The 25,373-nt window shown below is 42.6% G+C and overlaps 1 protein-coding gene across 1 annotated transcript in view; it reads right to left on the bottom strand.

Annotated features, from left to right (window-relative positions):
* Positions 1-9,495: 9,495 nt before the first annotated feature.
* anos1 (anosmin 1) overlaps positions 9,496-25,373 on the bottom strand; it is a 63,949-nt gene continuing 48,071 nt past the window's right edge. The window contains exons 6-14 of the mRNA XM_078795191.1: positions 24,900-25,029; positions 21,452-21,657; positions 18,971-19,115; positions 16,981-17,133; positions 14,444-14,532; positions 12,850-13,021; positions 12,151-12,371; positions 11,331-11,472; positions 9,496-10,450 (exon numbers count right to left, since the gene is read on the bottom strand). Coding sequence (XP_078651317.1) covers positions 10,392-10,450; positions 11,331-11,472; positions 12,151-12,371; positions 12,850-13,021; positions 14,444-14,532; positions 16,981-17,133; positions 18,971-19,115; positions 21,452-21,657; positions 24,900-25,029 — 1,317 coding nt within the window. The 3' untranslated portion in view covers positions 9,496-10,391. The remainder of the gene's footprint in view (positions 10,451-11,330; positions 11,473-12,150; positions 12,372-12,849; positions 13,022-14,443; positions 14,533-16,980; positions 17,134-18,970; positions 19,116-21,451; positions 21,658-24,899; positions 25,030-25,373) is intronic.

Raw genomic sequence — 25,373 nt, 5'->3', positions numbered from 1 at the left:
TGGAGAAACTTCCTGGGAGCAGGTCACACAGGTCAAAATGTGCTTTTATTCCTCAGGAAAAGCACATTAAGTGGATTAACACTAATCTGAGGGGGATTATAAACAGTTAGCAGCCAGATGGATGGTACTTTCCTGGCGGGATCGCCTCACTTTGTACGCCTGCGGTGACGGATGTTTGCTTTGGAAACAAGGGATTTGGATAACGGCTTCTCTTGGAACGTTTTCTTTGTAAACACAAACGGAGTGGACCCCTCGCTTACCTTTGACCCGAGCTCCTAAAAAGAAAATCCCGCAAGACTAGCAATAAAAAGTTTGTTCACACTTCCTCGTGCTATCGAATGACAAAGTGTGTCCAAACTTTTGACTGGTAACGGATTAATTAATAGTAATAATAATTTTAGTATTAATGGTAATACAGTACAATATTAATTAATTATTGTTATTATATGTTTAATAATTACTAATTGTTATTCATTAGAATCATTACTATCATTTTTATTATTAAGCATACTACACAGATTAATTAATTAATTGACCATTTTTTAATATTACTGTTAGTAGTAATAGTAGTAGTACTGTATTATAGTAGTAGTAGTATACCAAAATATATACAACATTTTCAATGAATTACAATATTCATAAAACAAACATCAAATAATAACAATAATAGTATAATCATTATAATTATTATAAATTATGTTATATTATAATAAATATAATAATTATAATTATAGTATAATAATAGCGCCAGACCGCCAGTAATATGTTCTCAAATTAGAACAAGCTGTTAGTATGATGCTGTGAGTAGCAGAAAAAAAGATACAATAATAATAACCATAATAATAATGAATAGGTGAAGGAAAAGTATTAACAATATTAATATGGGATTGCTCTGTAACAAGCACCCACTCACTGTCCACACAAACCCACAGTGTCTGCTTCACAGAAGTGATGTGTTAATGATGATAGCAAATTCATACCTCTCAAATGATACTTTTTACTATCTCTGGTAGTGCATCTCATAAAATGAAATATATAAAGTATATTGTACTGTACATTCGATCAGTTTTTAGCACCATTTTCATTGCATATAAATGCTCCACTTTTCCTTGACAAGAATCCTGCACAATAGAAGCAGGATGGCGTGTTATTGGGCCTCCCACGTAACACAAAAACACCTCTTTTTTTCCTGCAGCGCAGTCCAACATTATCTTCACTAGGAATGCCAGAAAGAATCAACACCTCCAACAAGCTGTCTCTGTAAAATAACACTCGCACTGGAAGGAATATTATCTTGGACGCTTGCATTTCATGACATCATAGTCCTCATATGCAACAAACAATGTGTCCTTCAAGGCCGTGTCCGCACAAATAAAGTTACTTTTATTCATTCATGTTTTCATCTGCATGAATATTGTTGGGCATGTCTCCTTTGTATTGTGAACAGTGGACACACTGATGCCATTATTCAGTGTTCAGTGTTATTTCTATGCTCAAATAATGAGCATAGAAAATGGTGGCTGGTCTGCAATGCTGCCTGTGCACCAGAAGTAGAACCTAGAGAGAGGCTGACGTCATTGCAGCACCCCAATAAATGTGTTTCTCAGTTGCAATACATTGTGGTAAAGCTTTACAATGTTGTTTTATTTTTTTTTCCATTATATACATACAAATTCATATTGGTACATATTTGCATATTTATTAGGTTTGTTGTTGTAGTGTTGTTTAAAAAATCTCGTATTAAAACCCACTTTTATTCTCTGGCTTTTAACTCGGAGTGAGTCGTATGGTCCTGTGTCTTTTAGTTCTTTCTTTTTATTTTAATTGGTTTTATTTTTTATACTTTTATTGCTTTGCTTCGTGTTTTTAATATTTTAATATATATTTTACTATTTTATTTCTTAAATGATATTTTAGTTTTGGATTAAATTCAATTTGTACCTTTATTTATTGTATTTTATTTTTACTTTTTATTTTCTGTGCAGCACTTTGGAAACTGTTTATAAAATGTGCTATATCAATAAAGTGGATTGGATTAGATTGTTTAGGGACTGTTAGATTGTAATACTGCTAAATATAATGACCTCCTTCGATTCGCTACCGTTTCCTCGTTGACTCACAACTTCACAGTATATCAACAATTAATAGTTCTGGAGTAAAGGAGATTAGAAATTAGAATTGAACCATTAATTAGCCACACTGCAAAAAAGTAGCGGCTTATTAATGTACAAAGTGTATCTAAGTGACCCCCAGCACCTTTAATATACGTGACCCTCGTTGGAAAAAAGTTGTTGGTGGTTCCACTGTAGTTACACAAATTCATTTGTCACATAATTCCCAAATGTGTTCCCACTTAAACGCCCTCATTCTTTTGAACGGCCAGGCACTTGTTCTTATCACCGAGTGCATCTTCCAGCAACAAAACACATCAAGCTTATCAGCCAGAATAACGAACGGCGCTCGTTTTCTCAGGTCTGCCCGTGCACGCTCTCTGGTCTTGATTAGACCTGGACTGAGCATCTTTTGCGGGCCCGACACAGAGCGCCTTTCATCTGTACCCGCCCCCACCCTCCTCCTGCCTGGTCCCACTCACCAGAGCCTAACCAGAAACACGCCACCGCCCGGGGCAAGGTCAGATTTCTCACCCAACCACAGCATTAAAGGTACATTGCTTTCCCTAATGGGAAGGAGGGGAGGGATGGATTGGGGGGGTCATAACACTGCGGTTATTTTTCATCAATCTCACAGACAATATATTCCATCTCATCACACTGAAAGTGGATGGAGTCCATGTGGTAGTAATCTGCAGGGAACGTCTGGCTCTGCTTTATGACCCGAGAGTCACAGATCCAAATCATTCAGGTTATGATCATTGTCATATTAAAAAAAAAACAGTCGACATATACCTTTAACTCCTGCATATGATCCACCATACTGTACTGGGCTGAATATAAGTCTGTTTTTTCTCTTAGAAATCTGAGTACTCGTCTTATATTTGGAGTCAGAGCTTTATCCTGCAAACCAACAGGTGGCACCAAACCACTAATCCCCAAGTGAGTCAGAGCTTTTCTTTCAGTCACTCACACATGCACCAGTGAAATGCAGCAAAGACTCGCTGGAGTTATGATGCTAATTTTAAGATAATGTTGATCAATAAAGATGGAGAGTCAACAGTTGACAACATCTGTCAAGCAGCTAAGAAATATGATAGCGTTAATTGAATTTTATAGGTTTTAAAGGTTGTCATTTAAAGTTATTATGGAATTACGATGAATGTGTTGAGTTTTCTGCAGGAAAAAAAACCATCTATTTCCAGATAAAACACAGCGGATCACAAATGTATGGAGGTCAATACAATATTATCATTATGGTTCTACATCATGAGACAGTTTTTTCACAAAGTCAGCAGGTCAGAGGTCACACATTTCATGCATTCTTACCTCCACTTCACTATTTCATTGAAAGGCTGAGTTAACCCCCACATCTCCAAAAAGTTTCAAAAGGTTCCCTCACCACGTTGCACTTTGAATTGGGTGACTTGTCACGGTTTCTCACAAACATATTAAAAAATAATGTTGATTTATGGTTCATTCATTCATTCATTCATTCATTTTCTACCGCTTTTTCCTCACGAGGGTAGCGGGGGTGCTGGAGTCTATCCCAGCTGTCTTGGGGCGTGAGGCGGGGTACACACAGGACTGGTGGCCAGCCAATCACAGGGCACATATAGACAAACAACCATTCACACTCACATTCATACCTATGGACAATTTGGAGTGGCCAATTAATTTGGAATGTGGAAGGAAACCGGAGTACCCGGAGAAAACCCACGCATGCACGGGGAGAACATGCAAACTCCACACAGAGATGAGGGTGGAATTGAACCCTGGTCTCCTAGCTGTGAGGTCTGCACGCTAACCACTCATCCACCGTGCCGCCCTGATTTATGGTTGAATACATAAAATGAAAATAGTAAATAAAGGCATTGTTATGGCCAAAAGTGCCCCACGGCCCACAGCAATGCTAATCTCCACAAATATGCCGGTAGGTCGGAGGAAAGGTGTGGGAGAACGGCGTACCTTTGTTAAAACCCCACAGAAAGAACTGGCTGTCTCTGTTTTCTTTTTAAAACAAGCAGCATGGATGGATGGTTGAATGGGTAGGCAGCTGCTAGCCAAACAAATAATCAGAAATATGTGTTTAATTTTGAAAGCCATATGCCCTGCGTGACTTTCCCAATAGGAATGTAATGTCATGCAAAGTGTGTAAGCTTTGTAACATCACACACAAAGCATTCACTGACCTATTATGGACTTGTTGCATCCCCCCCCCCCTCCAGCTCCCAACTCCTCCTTTCTTTCTTTTACAACTTCTGAGACTTGGATGTCTTGCAACATGCCTCAGAGGAGGCTGGAGGCCTTTTTCTTTTTTGAGGTTTCCGCACTTGAGGGCCATGGTATTTGCTGCGTGCTGCCGGGGCCCGTGGCAGCAGTGGAAGGGAGCGGGGCAGGGTTGGCTAGCGCTAAAAACAAAAAAACTAAAACGCTAATATTGGCCCTTCTCCTTGGAAAGAGAGCAGGATTAGCATGCAATGACCAAGCAGATGTAATCTACTGTGACATAACACAAGTGTACACAACAAGAAGCTCGAAGGTCGAACACAATCTGTTCCAGGAAATGACTCTGCCCTCAGGAAATGAAGACCTCTAAACAAACCTCGGTTTGAAACCATGGTTTGATATCCATGCTGTGATCATGCATTAACACGTACACTGATAACATCTAATAGTTGCAGTATCTTGTCGTATTTTGATGATTGAAAACACTACCCAAACTTCTTTCCAAGGCACATTGATACACATACTTATGCTAGTTACGTCAACAACAGCAGCACTTAAGATGTCCACTCTTCTTGGGATGGCTGTGTCTTCCAGCCAATGACATACGCTCCGGTCCTCAGGTAAAAAATGCTAACGGAAAACAAGCATCTTGTTGAGTCTTTGCAGCGAAATGAAGGGTTAGGTATCCACTTTTCCATCGTATTAGTCCGCCAGATAAATACAGCTTTTCGTGCTAGCTGCTACAATAATAATATCACTGTATCTTGGTTAATATACAAGCCAGTTATGAAAATGGAACACTGTTGGCCCATTTTTGCGTCTTTTTGTGAGGTTTTTAGCGTCAAAATAGGTATTTCCCATGATGTCCATTGTTAGCTAGATCATATTAACTTGTTTTCTTGCGCTAGAATGCACAGAAAAAGGAAATAAATATGTCTTCAAGTATTGCGGATGATGGGCAAAATTCCCCAAAAAGTGGAGTTCCTCCTTTGAAAATGGATGCATTAACAATCACCAATTGAAATCAATGTAAAAGATAGCACATATGTATGAACATGTGTTTGCCTAGTGCATCTTTTTAATGATTCACATGTGTAGATTTCCGAGCAACCTTAAATGCAGCAAATTTTACTTAAGAGTAACGTTAGTGCAGTGCTTCTCAAATTTTTTCTGTCATGCCCCCCCCGCCCCCAAGTGACAGAAATACTAGAAAAACTGATAGTATTTATTAATTTATCCATACTGTACAGACTGAACATCAACCAGGAAAATGCAACAAAATGGAGAGCATATAAGCATATTCCAGAGTCAAATTGCATGTTGTTATAAATCTGTACATGTTGGCAGGTCTGCATTGAAATGAAAGCCTACCCCCCCCCCCCAAACGCCCCAAGGGAGCCCGCCCCACTATTTGAGAAGGACTGCGTTAGGCAGTGATAAGAATATCTACTTTGTTTTTATTTTATTTTCTGTTTATTCAGGCCACACACACTCACATAATAAAGACATCTTGAGATTTCCAGAGTGTCCCTGAATGCACCTTACGGTGAGGAAGTGTCGTCCTGAGGCTGAACGGAGTAGAGAAAAAAATGTAACTTAATGAATGAAATAAATTAGTTATCTCCCCTAATGAGCTATTTTTTGACAGCCCACATAAAAACAAGTATGAATCTTCTCATGGCCGAATTGCACATTGGCTTTAGAGGCACATTTTATCTGAAAGTCCGTTTTTCGCCACCTGCGGAGAGCGATAATGAAAAGAGACGTCAACATCTGGCTACATACTACATGAATAAAAACACACCTCGGGCCTTTCATACATGGCACGAACCACTGCAGGCCACATGACCTCTCACATCCATGAAGGAAAATAAGCTTCTGGCGGTGGAATAATATTCAGCGCTTGTCCCCGTTTAGACAACATAAAGAACATTGAAACTGAAGGCTCAACAGGAGGCGGCCATGTTTGGATATTTTCGAGCTGATTGCTAAGGATTGTGTTTAAGTTCATTGCAGCAATATATGGTCCTCTGAGGCTTCATTTGGCTGTGATAAAGGGCCTCTTTGGCGGAGGTGTTATGATATTTAGACATGTGTCTAATTGATGTCACTTGGATTGTTTCCTGACGGCTTTTGTGTCGATCAATTCAGTGTTTGCTGTAGTATCAGAAAATAAACATAAAGCAAGAGCGACTTGGGCCTCGTCGGACCGTGCTTTAACATTCCCAATTAAAACATCAAAGTTCCTTTTTAGGCAATTCCTGAATTATTAGTTCATGAGAAGTGATGCACAGTGACGTCTCCATGGAGCTCAAATACACATGTCTTGATGAGAAATGTTGTGTAAAGAAAGCAAGATTACATTACATGTCATATAAACACACTGATTACCAAAAGGTTGGGACATGACACAGTCAATTGAGTATATTTCATGTTCAAACTGTTTAACCTCATTCTTAGTTTGGCAAACGTGCTCTCATTCTTCACTTGACACATGTACAATGTGAATCTAAGATAGTAAATGGATCACAATACTCACAAAAGCCGATTTTCCCCCATTTGTAGCTCTCACTTACTTCCTGTTTCTGTTGAAGCTTTTAACCAATTAGATTTGAGCGTGTTGCCAGGTCAGACTGACTTTGTTTTAATGATGACTCAGATGACTGGCGGGTCTTTTAACCAATCAGATTTCGAGTTAGGCAAGCAAGGAAGTATCTGTATGGACGATATCTTTGGATATGTTATTTGCACAGGCCATTAGCCACGAAGCTAATTAAAACATGCATTCATTCTACCGCTGTTTTGCTAAATATGCAACTAAGCTAAGTGAAATGAAATTATTCAGAAAAAAGGGGAGGTATTTGGTCTTGTGGTAAACAGTAGTGTCAGTGAGTTCTTATTTATCTTTTATTTTGTAATGTTTACTCCCGTTTGCTGTATGTTGTTTGATAGCACGTAGCATTCTGGCTAAAGAGCATTTCGGCTAATGTGTTGTTTTTATTTCAAGGTGCTGTTAGAATACAACAGAAAATAGAAAAATAAACATCCAGAATACCAATACAATGCATATATAAACACCGGGCTATGAAAAATTAGCATCAGTGTGTATGTACATAACAAAGTTAATGCTAAGCAGATGTACAATACAAAATAAACATCTTTTATGCAGATGTGAATGGTGACTATACAGTACATTAGGAGAAAAAAAACACTATATATGCAGATGTAATTGGGGACTGCATTACAAAATAAATAATATGCAGTATGCATATGTAAATGACAACTGTACAATACACAGTACAGTTCTGTACAGTATACACAGATGTACATGGTGACAACTATGCAACTGCACAATATGAAATAAGCACCGTACCATGTTAACAGCACCAAGAATATAGCTGCAATATTGTATGTACAACTTGCATATCCACCAGCAATCACAACTGTAGCAACAGGGTAAGAAAAAGCATTCTGCAGCTAAAAGGTTACATTTTTGACAGATGAAAGCATCTGTTCTGTCTATGACGTTAATGTAGTTTTGTGTTTATTGTTATTTTTATGTGACTCTGTGTTTAATAAAATCAAAATGAGTTTCACCAATGAAAAGACCCAGGTAAATGCTGAAAATCAACAATATATATTCTTCTATCTGTCAGGCAGCACTGTTCAGGATATTACTGTTCGGAAAAATGATGTCAGTTCAAATAGTTTGTTGCCCGTATCGACAAAAACGTAAGCTAAGACGCCGCCATCCAGAGCGAAGGCCATAAATCATCAGCATCCACAAACGTCTTGGAGTCCTGAGCTCATCCGAGGTCTTCTGACACAAAATGGAAAAGTGTGCTTTGGCCTGAAGAGTCCAAATTGTTTCTGTGATGGGTGTTCAAGCGCTCCAGGCAAAAGAGGAAAAGCGGCCATCCAGGTTGTCTGGGCAACATACTTGTCTTTTTTGCTGCTTTTATCTAATAGGTAAAGTCATATTCCCATTCGTCATATTGACTGTGGGAAATAACTGTATTAAGACTTGAAGTATTATGTATCTGATGGAGTATCTTTTTCACTTTATTGTTTCCCACCAGGGTAACCTGTGGATTCGTAGACGTCCCCATCTCAGTGCTCAGGTAACCGTTTTTATCTCATTATTATTATTATCACATTCATTTGAGATTTTTCCCTTCATTTTTCAATCATAAAGTCAAAAAACTGAATTTGTGAACAATTTAACAATACAGTCAAACCAGTGCCCAAAGAAAGCATGCTGTGTTCGTGACTTGTGCATTTTTTTTTATTGAGTGTGACTGCTAAATTATCCGCCATGGGGCCGAAGAGAGTTGCAAGTGCAAGCACTTAGGTGAGAAACACTACTGAATTCAAGAAATATAACAAGTAAAAACATTTTTTGTGAATATTTTTGGGTGACTTAACTGAATGAATTGGATTTACACGATCACTAAATTGAATGAAAACAAGTTCTCCTCCAATTCCATGTGGAAGTGGTATGTTTTTGGCTTTTTATTTTGTCCTTCCTACCCACTTTGTTTGAAACACTTTCTTAAGTTTAAAACAAATGCATTGGAGGCTAACTAGTCACGTCAGTAGCCGTCTCTTATGGAGTGATCCCGTAGCCTGCGCTATGATTCAGCCCCTGAACCCTCCCCTTCCTGTCTTTAATTGCCATCGTTAGCTCATGACACCACACAGGTGTAAGACTGATATTGTATATGTTGTTAAAAGCAACCATTCTGCATTCAGTGTCAAAGTCGTGGTTTTAATGCTCCAAGACTCAATTCCAATTAAATGGAAACTCTCCAGGCTCATGAAGGCAAGCGTAGGAGGCATTTATTGCTTTTAAAACTCTGTGTTGTTGTGAGAAGTGAAGCATTTTGTCAAGAGGAGGTGGGCGGAGTCGGACCTCTGCGGCGCTAACTGCACCACTCGGGTTGTCGAGTTGGATGACCTGTTTGTTTGGACTTGTGGAGCGCATGTCTTCAACTCCCGGACTCATCTGTGAATAGGCCGTACGGGGGGGGGGGAGTTGTCAGCCAAAATAAGCATGGGCACCAGCCAAATAGCTCAGCTCGCGAGGAGGTGTGTGTTTATTTACCGCTCACATTCATTCATTCATTCATTCCCTATTGAACAAACAGCAATGATGATCTGATTAAGGATTATTTTATTACTTCGGAGTTTGTACAGTTTATACCATGGAAAAATAACATGTAACATGAGACTGTATTTACAATTCCATTTTTACAAAGTGTCTTTACAAGATTTGCGTTGCTTCCCCAAAAACAAAAAGCGAGACTAAAACACACACAACATCCACACACATTCAAATCAAACCGGAATACACACATAAATAAATATAGACATTCACTGACTGTTCCACCACAAACATTTCTACAGCCAAGAAAGATAATTTCATTAATAAACATTACATAGTATTCCCAGTATAGTTCTTTGTTAATCTGTTAATGGAATATCGCTAAAATATCAAGAAAAATAGGACAATTTATTTGATCATGCCAAGAATGGTCGTCATGCAAAACCATTGCAAGCACTCAATATGAAGCACAAACCTGTCAAATGTACTACATGCAACATACTATGAGACAACAGTGACATCAGTCAAAATAAATAGATCATGTTTACCTTCTTCAGAAAATGCCTTTTTCTTTTTCTTTTTTTTTTTTTTACATACTTACTGTTTTTTTCAGTGACTTATGTTGCATGTTGTGCTCTGCGATCATCTCAACCTACAATGTAGCTAGATTTTGGAACTGTCTTTCTTCCACTAACAAATGCAAAACAGTAGACTTTGTGGTAAAATAATAAAACAACAAAAAAGATCAACTGTACACACAATTCTGACGGAGTGAGTCAGAGCGGTTCTGGAGGAAAAGCCTTCTTGAAAGGAGAGGACCTTTATTTCATGGAGGGAATTGAATGGGGGTCGGTTCTGGGACAGTTCACGGTTCCACACTCTTTCCAGATAGTCTCTGACAGGTGGGAGGGAAAGAGCGACGGACTGACTTTGCCTCGCATTGCGTCTCAGTGTCTCTCGACTGATGGTTTCTGGTGAGGAGACTGGTACGGTCGGAGTCTGGGCCCTTAGAAAAACAAAAGACAAAAATCATCAGTAATGGTAACCAGAGTGACCAAAACATGTACAAGTGGGGTGAAACAGTACCCCCCCTGCAGTTTTTTGTTAACTGCAGTTTTTGTCAACATTACAAAAACATAAAGTCAGTTGCTGATCACTGACACATCTAAGGGATTCATCATAATAAATATCATAACAATGTTTTTTTTTAATTCCGATAACAAAAACTGTAGAATTCTGGAAACATACTGGACTTTAAAGAGTTAAAAATATATGCTTTGCTGAAACTCCAACATCACTCTACTAAGGTCCGCCAGGGATCACATTTACTGTGACGCACATGAACGTGTCAAATGGCTTATTTACTTGTATTATGTTTACTATATCGGGTAATACGAGTGTAAAGCCATTTAAAGCCACCATTGTAATACATTGATGAGACAATAGCCACTGCGGGAAGTACTACTATATCGGGTAATAGGAATGTCAAGGTGACTATGTGGGTGCTATATATGTCAAGAGGGCTCTAATAATGTTTACAAAACTACCAAAAAAAATTACATTTACTTATCACGGTCAAGTCTATAACCAATTAACCGTGATAAACGAGGGACAACTGTATTTGATATGTCTATTTCAGGCTGAGGTCATTTTAAAAAGTTGACTCGTTTGAAGCGGAACCAGTTCTTATGGTATTTTTACAGCGTTTTTAGGGAGCTGTGAGTGAATTTTAAGGAGGTCTTACACAGTTAATGATTGAATCATTTTGTTATTTTGTGACTGCGATTGCGATCATGACTGACACTGTTGGATAATTGTTTAATATCCTGATAAAAACCCGTGAGCGACACTCCTGAAAACAATGTCCAACGTGACTTCATACTCACGGTGCTGACTGACTGGTAATATGTTGGGAGTCTGGAAGGTCTTGACAGTTGCGGGACCTTCCCCTCCAGTTGTTATTACTTGTACCTCCAGTCTGTAGTAAGTGGACGGCCGCAGGTTGGACACGACCAGCAAATTATGATCCTGCCGAGGGGGAACAGAGACACGCAATCAGATGAAATCTTTGGAGAAACTTTGCCATTCAAACGGGGCCGTAAACCAGGGGACTTATCTTTGCACAAGACTCAGACAAAAACAAATAATGGCTTTCACGAGGCTGCCTCGCTCTCGTCTCTGCAGCCGGCTTGATAAAGGGTGCAGTGGGTGGCGTTATTTATAGTCGGGCTCCAGAGGCTGGGAGGCGCAGATAGGCACAACGTGCTGTTGATGGAGCAGATGATGTCAAAAAGCACAGAGCTCTCGCGGAGGATGAAAGGGGAAAAGACGCAAAGGCAGATGAAACGATAGCGAATGTGAGAACAACGCTGTCTCAGAGCTTTCCAGGGTGTCCGTCTGCGTAGAAGATTCATGCAGAGATGGCCACAGGGTGTTTCGCCTAAAACCACCCTCAGAAGAAAAACACTGAGCAATGAACCGATAGAGATGAAGGTTTAGTTTCGTTTAGTTACCTCGTGGACTGCAGGATTGAATCCACTCTTTGAATGATCGTTGATCATTGAACATAGTTGTAAGACTCGCATTAAAACCACTAACCATATTCTGTACTGAGGACATGAGTGAAATGGGATGAGAGTGTTACCGTGGTAACCAAAGCTCGCATCGTCCTCCAGCAACAAAACAGTCGAGTGACTGAAAACCTACCGGAGGCAGGATCTGGGACTGGGAGATGATGCTGTTGGGCAGGCTGTTCTGTCGACTCTCTGTGGTGATCTCAGCCCAGGTAACTTGAAAGCCTGTAATCCGCTGATGGGGCGCCACCCGGGAAACACGCCACAGGAAGCTGCCAGTGATATTTCCCCCACTGATGGAAAACGTAGCTGTCAGGTTTTCGGGCTTTGCCAAAACTTTGGGAAGTCCTGCAGCTGTTAGAAGACAGACATAAAAATACTTGTTGACTTTCTTGCCAAGCATTCAGTAAGGTTGAGACCATTTCAGCCCACTGTGCTGTCTATAAAAACAAAACACCGAGTGGGAATCCCACTTTAAATGCTAATGCAACCACTAAGGATGTGACTTTTCCATGCGTATATTTGACAACCTTTTGGGTAACTAATCATTATCCATCTCTAGAGAAGATGCTTTGGTATACAGGCCTTGCAGGAGGTATGCACTCCGCTGAGATCTGCTCAGCAAACACATAGTCGTGCGTGGTGTTACGTGCCAGACTATTTCTTGGCCCAATCAGAAGCTTTTTTGGTGGCACGAATCCCAAAATGGTGATATATTGTTTTGATAGTTTACGTACTTTTTTCATTACCCTGATTAAAAATGCTGCAGTGTTTAATTGCTATATCAACAGTAATCACATGACCTTCACGGGTCAAACGTCTAAATACTCGCCTCCCTCCCCGAGGCAGGGGATATGCTTGTGAGTCTTGCTCCGGATGGTAGCGCAGGACGGGGTGAGGAAGGTGGTGCTCTCCTCCTTGGAGCGTCTCTTGGACTTGAGCATGTGAACCGTGACTTTGTACTTGCAGGAGAACAACAGGCCCGGGAGGTTGATGTAGTTCTCCTGAGCCAAGAAACACATTATTCAGTCCTGATGACTTTGACATGACACCGGGGTCGGATCCCGTGGAGCCTCAGAGATAATTAAATGCACGGCGCCAAAACGGATCACATTCCTCGCTCAGGCCTCTCGTGATCACGGCTCACATCGGAGAAGCTCGCTGAATAACCACTCGGTGAAGCAGCTATTGTTCCGGTCGCTGGGATGATTTCATGACCGAATGTGTTAACGGAACCACGCCAAATTAAAAGTGCTTTTTTCAGGGTGTGTTCACGCTTGACAGGTTCGTTTTAAAACAAACTGTGGTGTGATTTCATGATATCGTTGAACACCCCTCCGACTGGCTGACTGATGTCGACATAAGCAGATGTCTGAAATTGAAACCAAAACTAACCATTGCTTGCAAATTTACTTGGGACTTTTGTCAGAGACGTAATAAATCCATCCAAATGTAGGCCCGCTCAGGGATGTATGTATGTGTGTGTATATGTGTGTGTGTGTGTATATATGTAAGTATATAAATAGATATTGTAAGTGTATTGTATTGTAAGTGTATATGTGAGATACATTGATGTAACATAGTATGCATGTCTCAAATAAATTAAGAAGAATAAGAAGATAATAAGATTTTGTTGCTGCCATTGTCTCCATTTTTATTGAAATTCTTGCTGATTTTTTTAATACTCGGGATCACAACCGGACATCCTTTGGTCCGGTGTCGAAGAGAAAGACCGTGGACCAGATGCGTGATGCAAAGTGCACCCATAATTTGGGACTCAAATTACATCCTCAAACTTGCAACATTTGCAGAAATAAAATGAGTCTCTTATCGCTTTTTTGAGGAAATTTTGCTCGGCATGTGGATGTGAGTTTCTACATTAATGGGCACTCCCTTGAGAGCCGGCATGTACGTTCTCTCTGATACCAAGCGGCTTTGATTAAAAGTGAATGAGGCGCTGCGCTCACATGAAAGCACAAGCCTGGAATCCTTCCCGGCCATCTACATAAACTGGATGTATATTTCCTAGCAACCGCACTCGGGCTCCCAAAAGAATGTGTTTATTGGCCAGGGCTCTGCCATCCTGTATCAGCCTGAGCCCAAGCAGCACCCCACCGCCTCCCCAGACGCTCCCTAAAGGAGAAGCCTGGTGTGGAAGCGCAGCATTCTGGCACAGAACGACCAGCCACCCATTCTGGGAAAATTTGCTTTAGTAAATGCCTTTTATTGGCCATCACCCCAATGGCCTGACCGCAAGACTGAATCAGAACACTCGCAAACAAAAGCAAGCCATTTGCCGAGTGCAACTGGGCATTGGGTTCACCGAGCGGAGTTGCGTTCCTCGCTAGGCGTCAAACAAAAGAGGAGGCACGTGCTTTGCATAGCACAGAACTGCTGATGAGGCTCCACGGATGCCGGGCACTAACCTGCGTCGAGGATTTCTCCGGTCCTCGTGTCTCGTTGTGGTTGCAGTACTCGGGCATCCATTGCACGTGGTAACGGTTCACGCCAGGCTCTGCAACATGACGTAGATGCAAGCGTACAGATACATGTTAAAGAACATATTGTCGGGGGTTTTGCAGTTTTTGGGTTAAATCTGGCAAGCATTTTATTGCTTCTTTGTAACATTCCTGTTTTTGTACAGCAGACCGGAAAAACTGTGGGAAAAAGTTATTTTCACCACTTGTACTTTAGAAAACAATGCTTAAGAGATGAGTCACTAACAATATGGATACAATTGGATGCAAAAGTCAGAATTAAGCAACACTTCCGCCCCCTCTGAATCGGCATGTAATGCAGTAGTAACTCCCATTACTCCTAATCCTAGTCTGGCAGTATACATGATATTTCATGAGGCAGCCTGAAATGATCAAATGACAAGATAGCTTCCATTTCGCTCCCTCGCAACTTTTTTTAAACTCTGAAAAGAGACTTTGAAAGTTGCTCCCAGATAATTAATTGTTGACAGTTTGTTTGATGGATCTACAGAGAATTACAGAGAATCTACTGTTTTGTTTTGTTTTTAGCTGTCAGGCTGTTCTGGTTCACACTTCTGTTTTCTTTGCAGCTGCATTCTCGGTAGAATCTCTAAAAGCCCACTTTACGCTGCCCATTTGGCACCAACACACACACACACACACACACACACACACACATTTAGCAGCTAGTGAACAGAGCGAAGCGTTTAGCGGCTAAAAATCTTTCCAGATATTTCCCCGGGGACTTGGTAGGGAATTAAAGCAGAGCTAACAGACAGTAAATAGTGGACAGATGCACAGTCCGGCACGGACGATGGCGTTGCAGCTGTTTTCTATCAAGTCAACTGAATGTCAGTTTGGACCCCGAAAAGGCTGAAAAAATCAGAGCGTGAGGCTCCTCAGTGCAGCCGGAATGGCCATAATGGGACACATTAGCGCTCCTAAACGCACTCTTGCCTCTCATGAGCTCATCATCAGCGCGGCCCTCCTCTAATGTTACCAAATCCATTATTCATTCAACTGTGTCTCTTGAACGTGTGCAAAAACTTGTCCGATTAATAATTGAGCAATGCTTCGTTCGCCTTCCAGCGGGGGCCGGGGTTGCGGCAGGGAGATAAAAGGGGCCCTTTGAAGGCTTAGACGCAGCGCTGGCACTTGTAGCCCCTGAGCTCTTTGGAAGCAGAAGAGAGGAATTACAGGCTACCAGGAAGTAGGAGAGAGAAAAATAAACAAGATATGCTTAGCCGGTGTCTGGCGGAGAGAGGTGGCGGCGTGTATAACAAGAAACGGGACATGCAAATCAGGTAGAGAACAGCAGCAGTGTTTGCTGGATGTTGAGTGGAATTGAACGCCGGAACTGTCGCTGTCGACGCCGTCCAACTGGCTTTTTGTCTGTGTGTTGCAGACAGCGATATATTGTCTGACCAAGCGTACAGTGGAGTTAGCTTAAGTGTTCTGGAGACAACCCAGAGGCCCGAGCTGCTTTGGATCACAACGAATGAGGGTTTAATCACGGTCCAGTTAACCTGTCCCTGCATTTTCCCGGTCACACAAACCAGATGTCGTCTGACTCCCGACTGCCAGGACCGTCGTTGCGTTTACAGTAGTAGCACCAGGCTTGTACCCCGTCCCAGAGACCGGGTCATCCCTCAAGCCTAATGAATGGCAACGCCGCGTACTGTACACTGCAGACGGAGCCTGGAAGAGGATTTACAATGTTCTCCAAGGCAGTGATTCCCCGGCCATGATTGATCGCAGTTAGCATCACTCAGCATGCTGAGTCCAAGCCAACCCTGCGAACAGCTTTTGGGCCGATTCCATCTCCTCGCCTCGCTCTCTGATTCAGCAGTTGGTGTCTCACCAGGCCTTCCCCTCAAGCCAGGCTTTGCATTCTTGACTCGGGGATGTAGAGTTTGGCTTGGCCCCTGACATATATTAGTAACAGAACATAGACCAGCCAATGGAACTTGACAGGTTACCCTGAGAGCGTTGCTTTCAAGGCTTCCATATTTCCACTAAGGTATTAACTTGGGGGAATATGCTGCGGAATGGACACCACCGGGACAGGCATTCCGATACAGTAAATGCTTTAACCCCCTTGTGCATCCCTTCCTGCTGTGTGTGACATCAGCATCAACCGCTTCGCCGCCGAAGCGAGGATCTATTAAAGGCAGCTGTCAATAAATCCCTTTGCGCAGCTCCCGCTCCGAGTGTTTATTGTTCTTTACTAAACAGTGGCTGTGCTCTGCCAGCTCAAGTGTGGGTTTTACGGCAATTTCCCCGCCGCTCACATTACCCACACAAAGACACATTGATTTATTTAGACCGCTTTCACAATCAGGTAACAGACTTATGAAAGATTCTTCTATTGTTTGGGCGGTGAGAGCCAAGCATAACACATTATGATGGCATTCGTCATTCATGGCCTGGCCGGGGTGCTAATGGGAGTTTATTAAAGATATCAATCAAGACAGATTGGATTGTACCTCCACGGTTCTTCCAGTAAACACGAACTTGGAGCTGGCCATCCAGGTAGAACGGTGTGCCCACCTCGAGAGGGCCGGAAGGTCGCTTAGCCTTGACCAAGGTCGGTCCAGAGGGGGGTATCTCCTCCTTCTTTGACTTGTGTGCCGATTTTACTAGGAAGGAGAAATGAGAAATGTGAAATGTTTCCTTGTGCAGCTTAAACACAACACTGACTGTGTCATGGCAGCGGCACGGCAACACAAAGACAAGAGTTTCCTTGTAAAATCTCCCAGCAGCTACAACATGTTCTTTATGCATGAATGTGCCGGAGCTGGATGGGTACCAACAGCGCCAAGGTTAGAGGCATAGACTTCTATGCTTCAAATGTATACGCTCCTAGCACTGAGGCTTAGTCTGTGCAGAAGGCGGACTACTAATGGTAATATTACAGTACATTTAGTGCTTACAGAATGCAAACAAACAGCATTTGTCTAATAGCTACCTTTGGAATTGCTCGGCTATCACACAGAGCTTCAGTTACTAAGCTTATTGCGTATTATAGCATTTCAAGTCATGTTACATTACATGGCTTCTTAAGTTTCTGGCCACATTTTAAGACTGTGGGTCTGTGTTTACAATTGTGGTTTAAAAGTAAATCCGTCCATTTTCTTCCGCTTAGCCGGGTTCAGGTTACGGGGGCGGCCTCATCCAGTTCCACGGATAGGGCATTGCTGTGAGACATGAACCTTACGTCTGTTCTGGGTCCTCCACTGAATGGGCATGCCTGGCACCCGGACTCAATAATAAATAAGGAATCCTACTTGGGAAATTCACTTATCACAGTCGAGTCTTGAACCAAATGACTGCAATAAACGAGGGATTACTGTATCTGTCTGCATGTATTCTTCCACTTGCCCAATTCTGTGCTTGGAAGTCTGACCGAACCGTCCCCGGATGGGTTTTTTAGTCACTCTTCATGTAATCGTTTGATGGCAAATATGCCAATCACTGTGGAAGGATCAGTGATGATCTCTGTGATACTTTGGTCCAAAGCATTGATCTTTGTAGACATTTCTTATGTAAGCATGACAATAACTACATATACATGGACCCAAATATTCCAATTCCATTGGGGTTATTTGCTCAAACGGAAAGAATGTAACCTTTGTATACACCTCATTCCAAAGAAAAGTGCCAATCCCAATGAATATATAATGGGATTCCCAGGGGTGGAATATTCCTCTCCCCAATCCGATTGAGGTATCTTGTACCCGCTCAAACGGAAAGTTGTCAGACTGCGTTCTTCTTCTTCTTCTGTTGTTTATTGGCGGTTGGCAAGCAGCTTTGGTGTGCATTAGCGCCATCTGTGGAACAGAATCTAAACCCTTCTATACGCCATTCACAAGTCCACTTTTATTCCAAAAGAAAATACATATCTATATAAAACATGTGCCCAGCTTCATTATCAAATATTAGCAAGATTGAACTTTATCTTTTCCTGTTCCCGGGTGCGTTCTTTCAGCCAATGCTGAGATATGACGTAACACGCAGCTCCAGACGTTCTTCACTTTTAAAAATGGAGGCCAGCAATCGGCACTGGACTGCTAAGGAAAGTTTGTTTTTGATTCAAACTAAATTCCAAGACTGGACGAAGGAAAAACTGGCAATACGGAGTTATTCCAACAAGTGGAAGAAAAACTCCAGGAAGTCGGTATCACGTGATGTTGGTGTTTACGTTTTACTGGGCATGCCCCATTGACTATTCTGGTTGATTATAGCGCCGCATGTAGACACGAGATTGGAATATTCCTTTCCATGGATACCATTGCTTTCGGAAAGGTCATTCGGAAAGATTCCGTCCGGAAAGAGAAAAACTCCTCATGTAAACGTGGCTAATAAGTCAAATTGTTGATCCACTTTTCTGGACACAAACAAACGTGACTTGCCCGGAGAGGCATACAATGGCAGCTGAAGGAATGCGTAAATATGATCCAACTTAGTCGTGTTTACCTGATTCGGAATTCTGGGAGGTGCTGAACTGCAGCAAGGCCTTGGAACTCTTCAGTCGCACCTGTCCCCAGTACGTCACAGCCTGGAGCTCCACTGTGTAGCTGACGTTTGCTTGCAGGGCCTCCAGCTCCACCCATGTCTGAGCCTGCAGCAACAGAAACATCTCAGAGGTTGGCATTTGCAAGCTGTCACCGAAGCGCCTTCTCACAAAATGCTTGTCGCCATCGCAGCACCGAGCTTAGCCTCTGCCGAGCAAAGCCTGCGGGAAAGCCCTGCTTATGAAGAACACATGTGGAGCTGAGGAAGGTACCGTGGCGAGAAGATAGCCGTCAGGGTTTGAAGCAAGGGAGCCGTGTTGTCACAGCCTCCCAGGGCTTCATCCCCTTCCCGAGTTGGACTCCTTGCATTCCATCAACAGCGTGAGTCCTTGATGAGCTCTTGTTATTGACTGTGCGTGTTTTGACATTCTTCGGCCAGCAGGGTGCTTTGAAAAGCCCCAAGGTGCCAAAGTGGAAAGCAGTAGTACATGTGTCAATATGGTGTCTGGTGTCTCTGCTCCCTGTGCCACATCTGCTCTTCATTTCAAAAAGCTAATTCAGGAGAAGACTCTCCGCAGGTGTGTGCGCCCTGTCTAGACAAGTAGTCCTTTTTTTGCTAGCGTCCCTAATGATTGAATGATTTTTCACAGATAGAGAACCTCAGGTATGCAACTCTGCACTTATATACTGATAGATTTATGACACGGACAAGGACTCGCTACGTTGTAGTGAATTTATAAGACTTTATAGTCATATTCATGTGCAGTCAATGTCGTGCATGTATTTCGCTCGTTAATGGGTCGGTGACAGTCCGATTGGTAGCTACAGGCAAAGATGGTGTACAGTTCTCCGCACTGCATTTTGCAGGCTTTGGTGATGTCTGAGAAAATAAGTAATACAGCGGATTTATAGTTCTCATTTACTGGTCTCAGGACCCATTTCATAAACAATGTAAATTATGATAGGTTAGGCTTTGCTGAACTGCAGGAAAACCTCCACAGTGGTGCTCCTCAAAATTGGAGAAAATGTACTGTAGCATGAAAAGAGGATGTCTTTCATTTGGGAGACATTTTTTCTTTTATAGGACGAAAACGAGAAGAAAAAGTAAAAAGGTTTTCACCCACCTTGATGGACGGGTGTTTTTAGACCCGCTAAGCTCACATAATTCATTTTTTCCCTATTAATTCCTAGCAAGGCTAGGCTGCACGGTGGTCGAGTGGTTAGCATGCAGATCTCACAGCTAGGAGACCCAAGTTCAATTCCACCCTCGGCCATCTCTGTGTGGAGTTTGCATGTTCTCCGGGTACTCCGGTTTCCTCCCACATTCCAAAAACATGCTAGGTTAATTAGCCACTCCAAATTGTCCATAGGTATGAATGTGAGTGTGAATGGTTGTTTGTCTATATGTGCCCTGTGATTGGCTGGCAACCAGTGTACTCCACCTCTTGCCCAAAGTCAGCTGGGATAGGCCCCAGCTTGATGGACGGATGTTTTTCAGACCCGCTAAGCTAACATAATTGGGTTTTTTTTCTATTAATTCCTAGCAAGGCTGCATGGCGGTCGTGTGGTTAGCGCGCAGACCTCACAGCTAGGAGACCCGAGTTCAATCCCACCCTCGGCCATCTCTTGCATGTTCTCCCTGTGCATGCGTGGGTTTTCTCCGGGTACTCCGGTTTCCTCCCACATTCCAAAAACATGCTAGGTTAATTAGCCACTCCAAATTGTCCATAGGTATGAATGTGAGTGTGAATGGTTGTTTGTCTATATGTGCCCTGTGATTGGCTGGCCACCAGTCCAGGGTGTACCCCGCCTCTCGCGTGATGACATCTGGGATAGACTCCAGCACTATAATTCCTAGCATAAGTAAATGGTTCGGGCTGAGCAGAAAACTCCCGAAAGGGCGCTTTTCAGAGCGTCGGGAATGCCCCGTATATCGGAGTGTTAGTGGAGTGTTCCCTGTGTCACACATTGGACTAGACTGCTGGCATCGACCCTAAAATGATCTCCAACTAAACTTTGAGTTAATCAGTGAAGATGACCGTGCGGCTACTCCTCCTTTGCCGTATCCATGAACTACCACTATGAAAACACTGCACATGCCAATCAAAGCATCATAAAATAATAATAAGTGTTTATCATTTGTACTCTTGTTAGCATGAACGTAATTATGACATGTGATCACAGAAGCAGGAACTGACACCAATAATGTTTTTTTTTCCCAGAGCAGCAAAAGGGATAGCTGCCAGTAGACATAAATAAACGCTTACTTGAAGTTAATAACCAGCCAATATTATATCTTTGTATGACAATGAATGTCTTCCTAAATGTGGTGAAATAACAAACAATATTTGAATCTCCTTGTGACTGACGGCTTTGCACGCCGTGATGTCGGAAAGCGGAAAACGACAGCGAGAAAGAAACCGAAAATGTCAGTGCGCATTACCCCCTTGGTGGTCTTTCTCCTTCTCTTCTTGGACGGAACCGTGGACTTGGTGGGTACGGTCCAGCTCCAGAACACTTTGTAGTGATGAATGGGGATGTCGGGCTCCTCTGGCAAGGTCCAATTGAGACCAACTGTCACCAGTCCTTCATCTCCTTGCGTCACGTTGGTGACACGCAGACTGCTGGGGCGTGGAGGGGCGGACGGATCTGAAGACAAAGGAATAACGCTGTCGCTGGTGACAAATCTCACACATCTGCAGACATTTAAGACGAGAAGGGCCTCTAAGTCGAATTTAAGGTGGAGTAGCTTTCTGGCCAAAACGCCTTTCACCACTTGAGGGTTTGCACTTCAGCTGAGGAGGGGAACCGGTATGACACTATGTGAAGTAATTAGTCCTCCACTGACACGCCACGGTGAGATGTTATGACAGGTGTCATGTCACAGCTATGACGGCGTTCCAGCAGGACCCAGAAGAAGGTGTCAGGGGTTAACAGATGCACGCGGCTCAGCTTTGGCGCGAGCGTTCCAGCGCTCTGAATAATGTGCGAGCTAAGTACAAGCTGGTACAAAACGCGCCGCCGCCGCCGCCGCTGTTTGCTTCTGATGTCAGCTTTCTCCAGGAAGAACGAGGCAGGGCCACTTGCCAGGCATCGGAGCAGAGGGATAATGAGAAAATGATTCACATCACAAGCCTGATTCTGATTCTCTCCCACCTGCAACATATTTAACCCCGTCCAAAAACACACATGGGCGGTCACACGGGCTCCGCATACCAGCTGACGGTGGCGGCGCAAGACAAATAAGCCTTCCCCTCGTTACAAATTGCCCTAACACACAGTGTAGAAGGCCAAAATTGCAATCAGATGATACCGCCACGCTATGTAAATAACGACGCTGTGACCGAATGTCCCGGAACTCATCAAATCCATGACAGCCCCCATCAATCTATCAATGTTCTGGCACTGATTGGCCTGATTGGGGGATCACTTTCCCACCTGGTGCCACGCTCCGTCAGACCAACCGTCCAGAAACACTCTGGGGAGCAAATGTACGATGAAGGATTGACAATGCGGGGCGGCACGCTCCCACGCGGACGACACACATCGCTTTTTGTCTGTGGAACAGGTTTTAAATGAACAATCTGTGGAAGGAGTGGATGTAGGTGCAATAACGTATATGTAAATGAATGTTCTGAACTCCTGTGTCCATGTCCGGGTAGTATTGAGATATTATTCCACAGTGGAGTACTGTTTGGATTAAGCTCAACAAACTAGAAACTGGATCAATAGTGCACAGTAGTAAATTAATAGTTACTCTTATAGCGTCTAACTAGGGGTGTCCAAACTTTTTCCAGCAAAATACATATATTGATATATATATATATATACTGTATTTTCCGGACTATAAGTCGCACTTTTTTTCATAGGTTGGCTGTTCCTGCGACTTATACTCCAGAGCGAATTATCAATTAAAAAAAAATGGACACCTTTTCTGTTTATGTTTATTATTAGCGTAGCTGAATAAGCATTGTGTTAGCATATCTTACACCTATTCAGCCTGTTCTTTTATTAATGTTAGAACTTGTCTTCCAAGAGGACGTAATGTCTGTTTTGGTCAAGTAGTTTGGAAAATAAATTACCCGCAAAAAGTGCGACTTATGTATGTTTTTTTTCTACCTAATTATGCATTTTTGGCCTTATGCGACTTATACTCCGGTGCGACTTATAGTCCAGAAAATACAGTACATATATATATTACATGTACTATTGTACATATACTAAACGCATTTCAGCTTGTGAAAAAGCACATTCGTATGAACGTCGGTCTTTGCTCTTTTTTCCCCATTTTTACAGTTTTTTGTCCTCAGGTGTTTCAACTTTCTTCTGGAATAATATTTGCAGATGTCTGACTTTCTTTTTTCAAGAATTTTTTCCAAAAATTACAACTTCATTTTGTCTGACATAATATTACCACCTGTATTTTTCTTGTGTTTTCTTGCGAAATGTTGCAAAAATGACGTACAGTTACCCCGAAGTCAAGCGTAACGATGTGAAACGGTGTTGCACTTGAAGTTAGACATCAAGCTAAAAGTCCAAAAGTTTAGACTCAGCCAACGGCTGAATTAATACACGAAATGCTTAAAAATAGTGCAACTAAACAGTTTTGTCCCTAATAACAAGCAAGCGCTTGCATCGTAGGCTGAATCGTGACATTTTGTTTTGTTTTTTTTGCAGCTCTGCGTGGAAGGAAACAGCGTCGGGGCCCAGCGGTCCAGCAAATCTTTGCAACAGGTTACGTAAAGGAATAGTCATTCACCCTTAGCACGTAGCGGGGCCACAAAGTGCAGACAGTAATCTACACAAAATATCTCTATCTAAAATGGTGTAGCGCAGACCCCTGCCAACATGTCAAACACATTTATTTCGTGTCATTCAACAAGGGAGCTATACAATCTGTAGCAAAGATCTACACAACCAAAAGGGTTGACGTCATCGTCTCTGCAGGCAAGGACAACACTTGCATTCATTTGGAAGCTGTAATATCCTGACTAATTGAAGACATATTACATTTAGGTTTGACCGTAAAAAGAAGTGGGAGGGGGGGGGGACCCCTTCCTGTGAAGACATAATTGAATATTTGGTTACACAGAAACGAAACACAAATTGCTCCTATTCAAGTTCGCTAGGCTACGAATGTTATTCTTTGTTTACCTTGTTGGGAAACCATTCAAGCTAGCAAGGTAAAGACTAAATTGGTGTACATTTGTTAGCGAGCCCTTTATCTTGATGTTTATTGTTGAAAGGAATATTTAACATCACTTCATGAGTGTTTGAACTTGGTTTTGGAAGCTTACGTTATAAATTGTACAACCACATTTCGCGTTCCCACTCAGTGGACGAGTGGTTAGCGACCACTCGGCTTTTTCATTTTTCAGTATGTGGCCGTCGGTTTACAAATCCAAATAACTGTCAGAGAGTCTAATTCGCGCCAGTTCCAAAAAAAATTAACAGTTGCGGCTGTAGGCAACCTCATGATGTCGCTGCAATTCAAGTGCAGTGGCACCAAGGCAATTTTGGCTCGACAAAATAATGTCAATACGAATAATCCATTCCTGAAAAGATATTTTATACAGAAAAATTACAGTCAAATCTTAATATGAATACCTCTCCGACAGTGTCAATCAAATGTCAGCATTCCAAACTAAACGGTGCATTGAGGGGTTTCAGAAACGGCAACAAGGAGTTAAAAGTGGTGTTGCAAACAAAGTGCACCAAAGAGTGGATGTTTGCAGGAGAAGGTAAATCAACTCTCCCCAAAAGCTCCACCTGCTCCGGGGGTCTTAAGCACAACAAATGGAGGTCAGCGGGTGTCAAACAGGAACTGACACTCTAGTCTGTAAGGCCACACACACACACACACACACACACACGTATAAGGACATACACACCTCTAGCGGAGCGGAAGTGTTTGCTGGGCGCAGTGAAGCCGCGGGTCCCGTGCACGTTGACCGCCGCCACTCTGAACTGGTACCATCTGCTGGCTCTGATGTCGGCCAGTTGGACGCGCTCCTCGGCAGTCTGAGGGACAGATGGGGAGAGAGCAAACCGCGGGGGTCAGGGTTCACGCTGGGTCAGGGCCCTGTTTGAGTTTGCTGCCACATCAGTCATCCCGTGTTTCTCTTCACACAAAAAAAAAAAACTTGAAAAAGACGCCGTGACTTTGAGGAATGAGCAACGGCGTTGAACCGTCTTTCAGCGCAAGGTAGCACTTTCACAGCTGCAACATGTGGCATGCTACGCTACGCGCTAGATGGAATTGACTTACTTACAAAATAGGTATGAACGGCTAAGACTTTCTTCAAGACATAAAATTCATCATTCGTTTTATTCAAGAGGAGACTCTGGGCACAACTTTTTCGTTA

The sequence above is a fragment of the Doryrhamphus excisus genome, linkage group LG12 (genome assembly GCF_037039965.1).
Source record: "Doryrhamphus excisus strain RoL-2023G ecotype Guam linkage group LG12, RoL_Dexc_Guam_v1.1, whole genome shotgun sequence".
Taxonomy (NCBI): Eukaryota; Metazoa; Chordata; class Actinopteri; order Syngnathiformes; family Syngnathidae; genus Doryrhamphus; species Doryrhamphus excisus.
The sequence above is the reverse complement of the archived record's forward strand: the minus strand, read 5'-3'. Positions and strand labels throughout refer to the sequence as shown.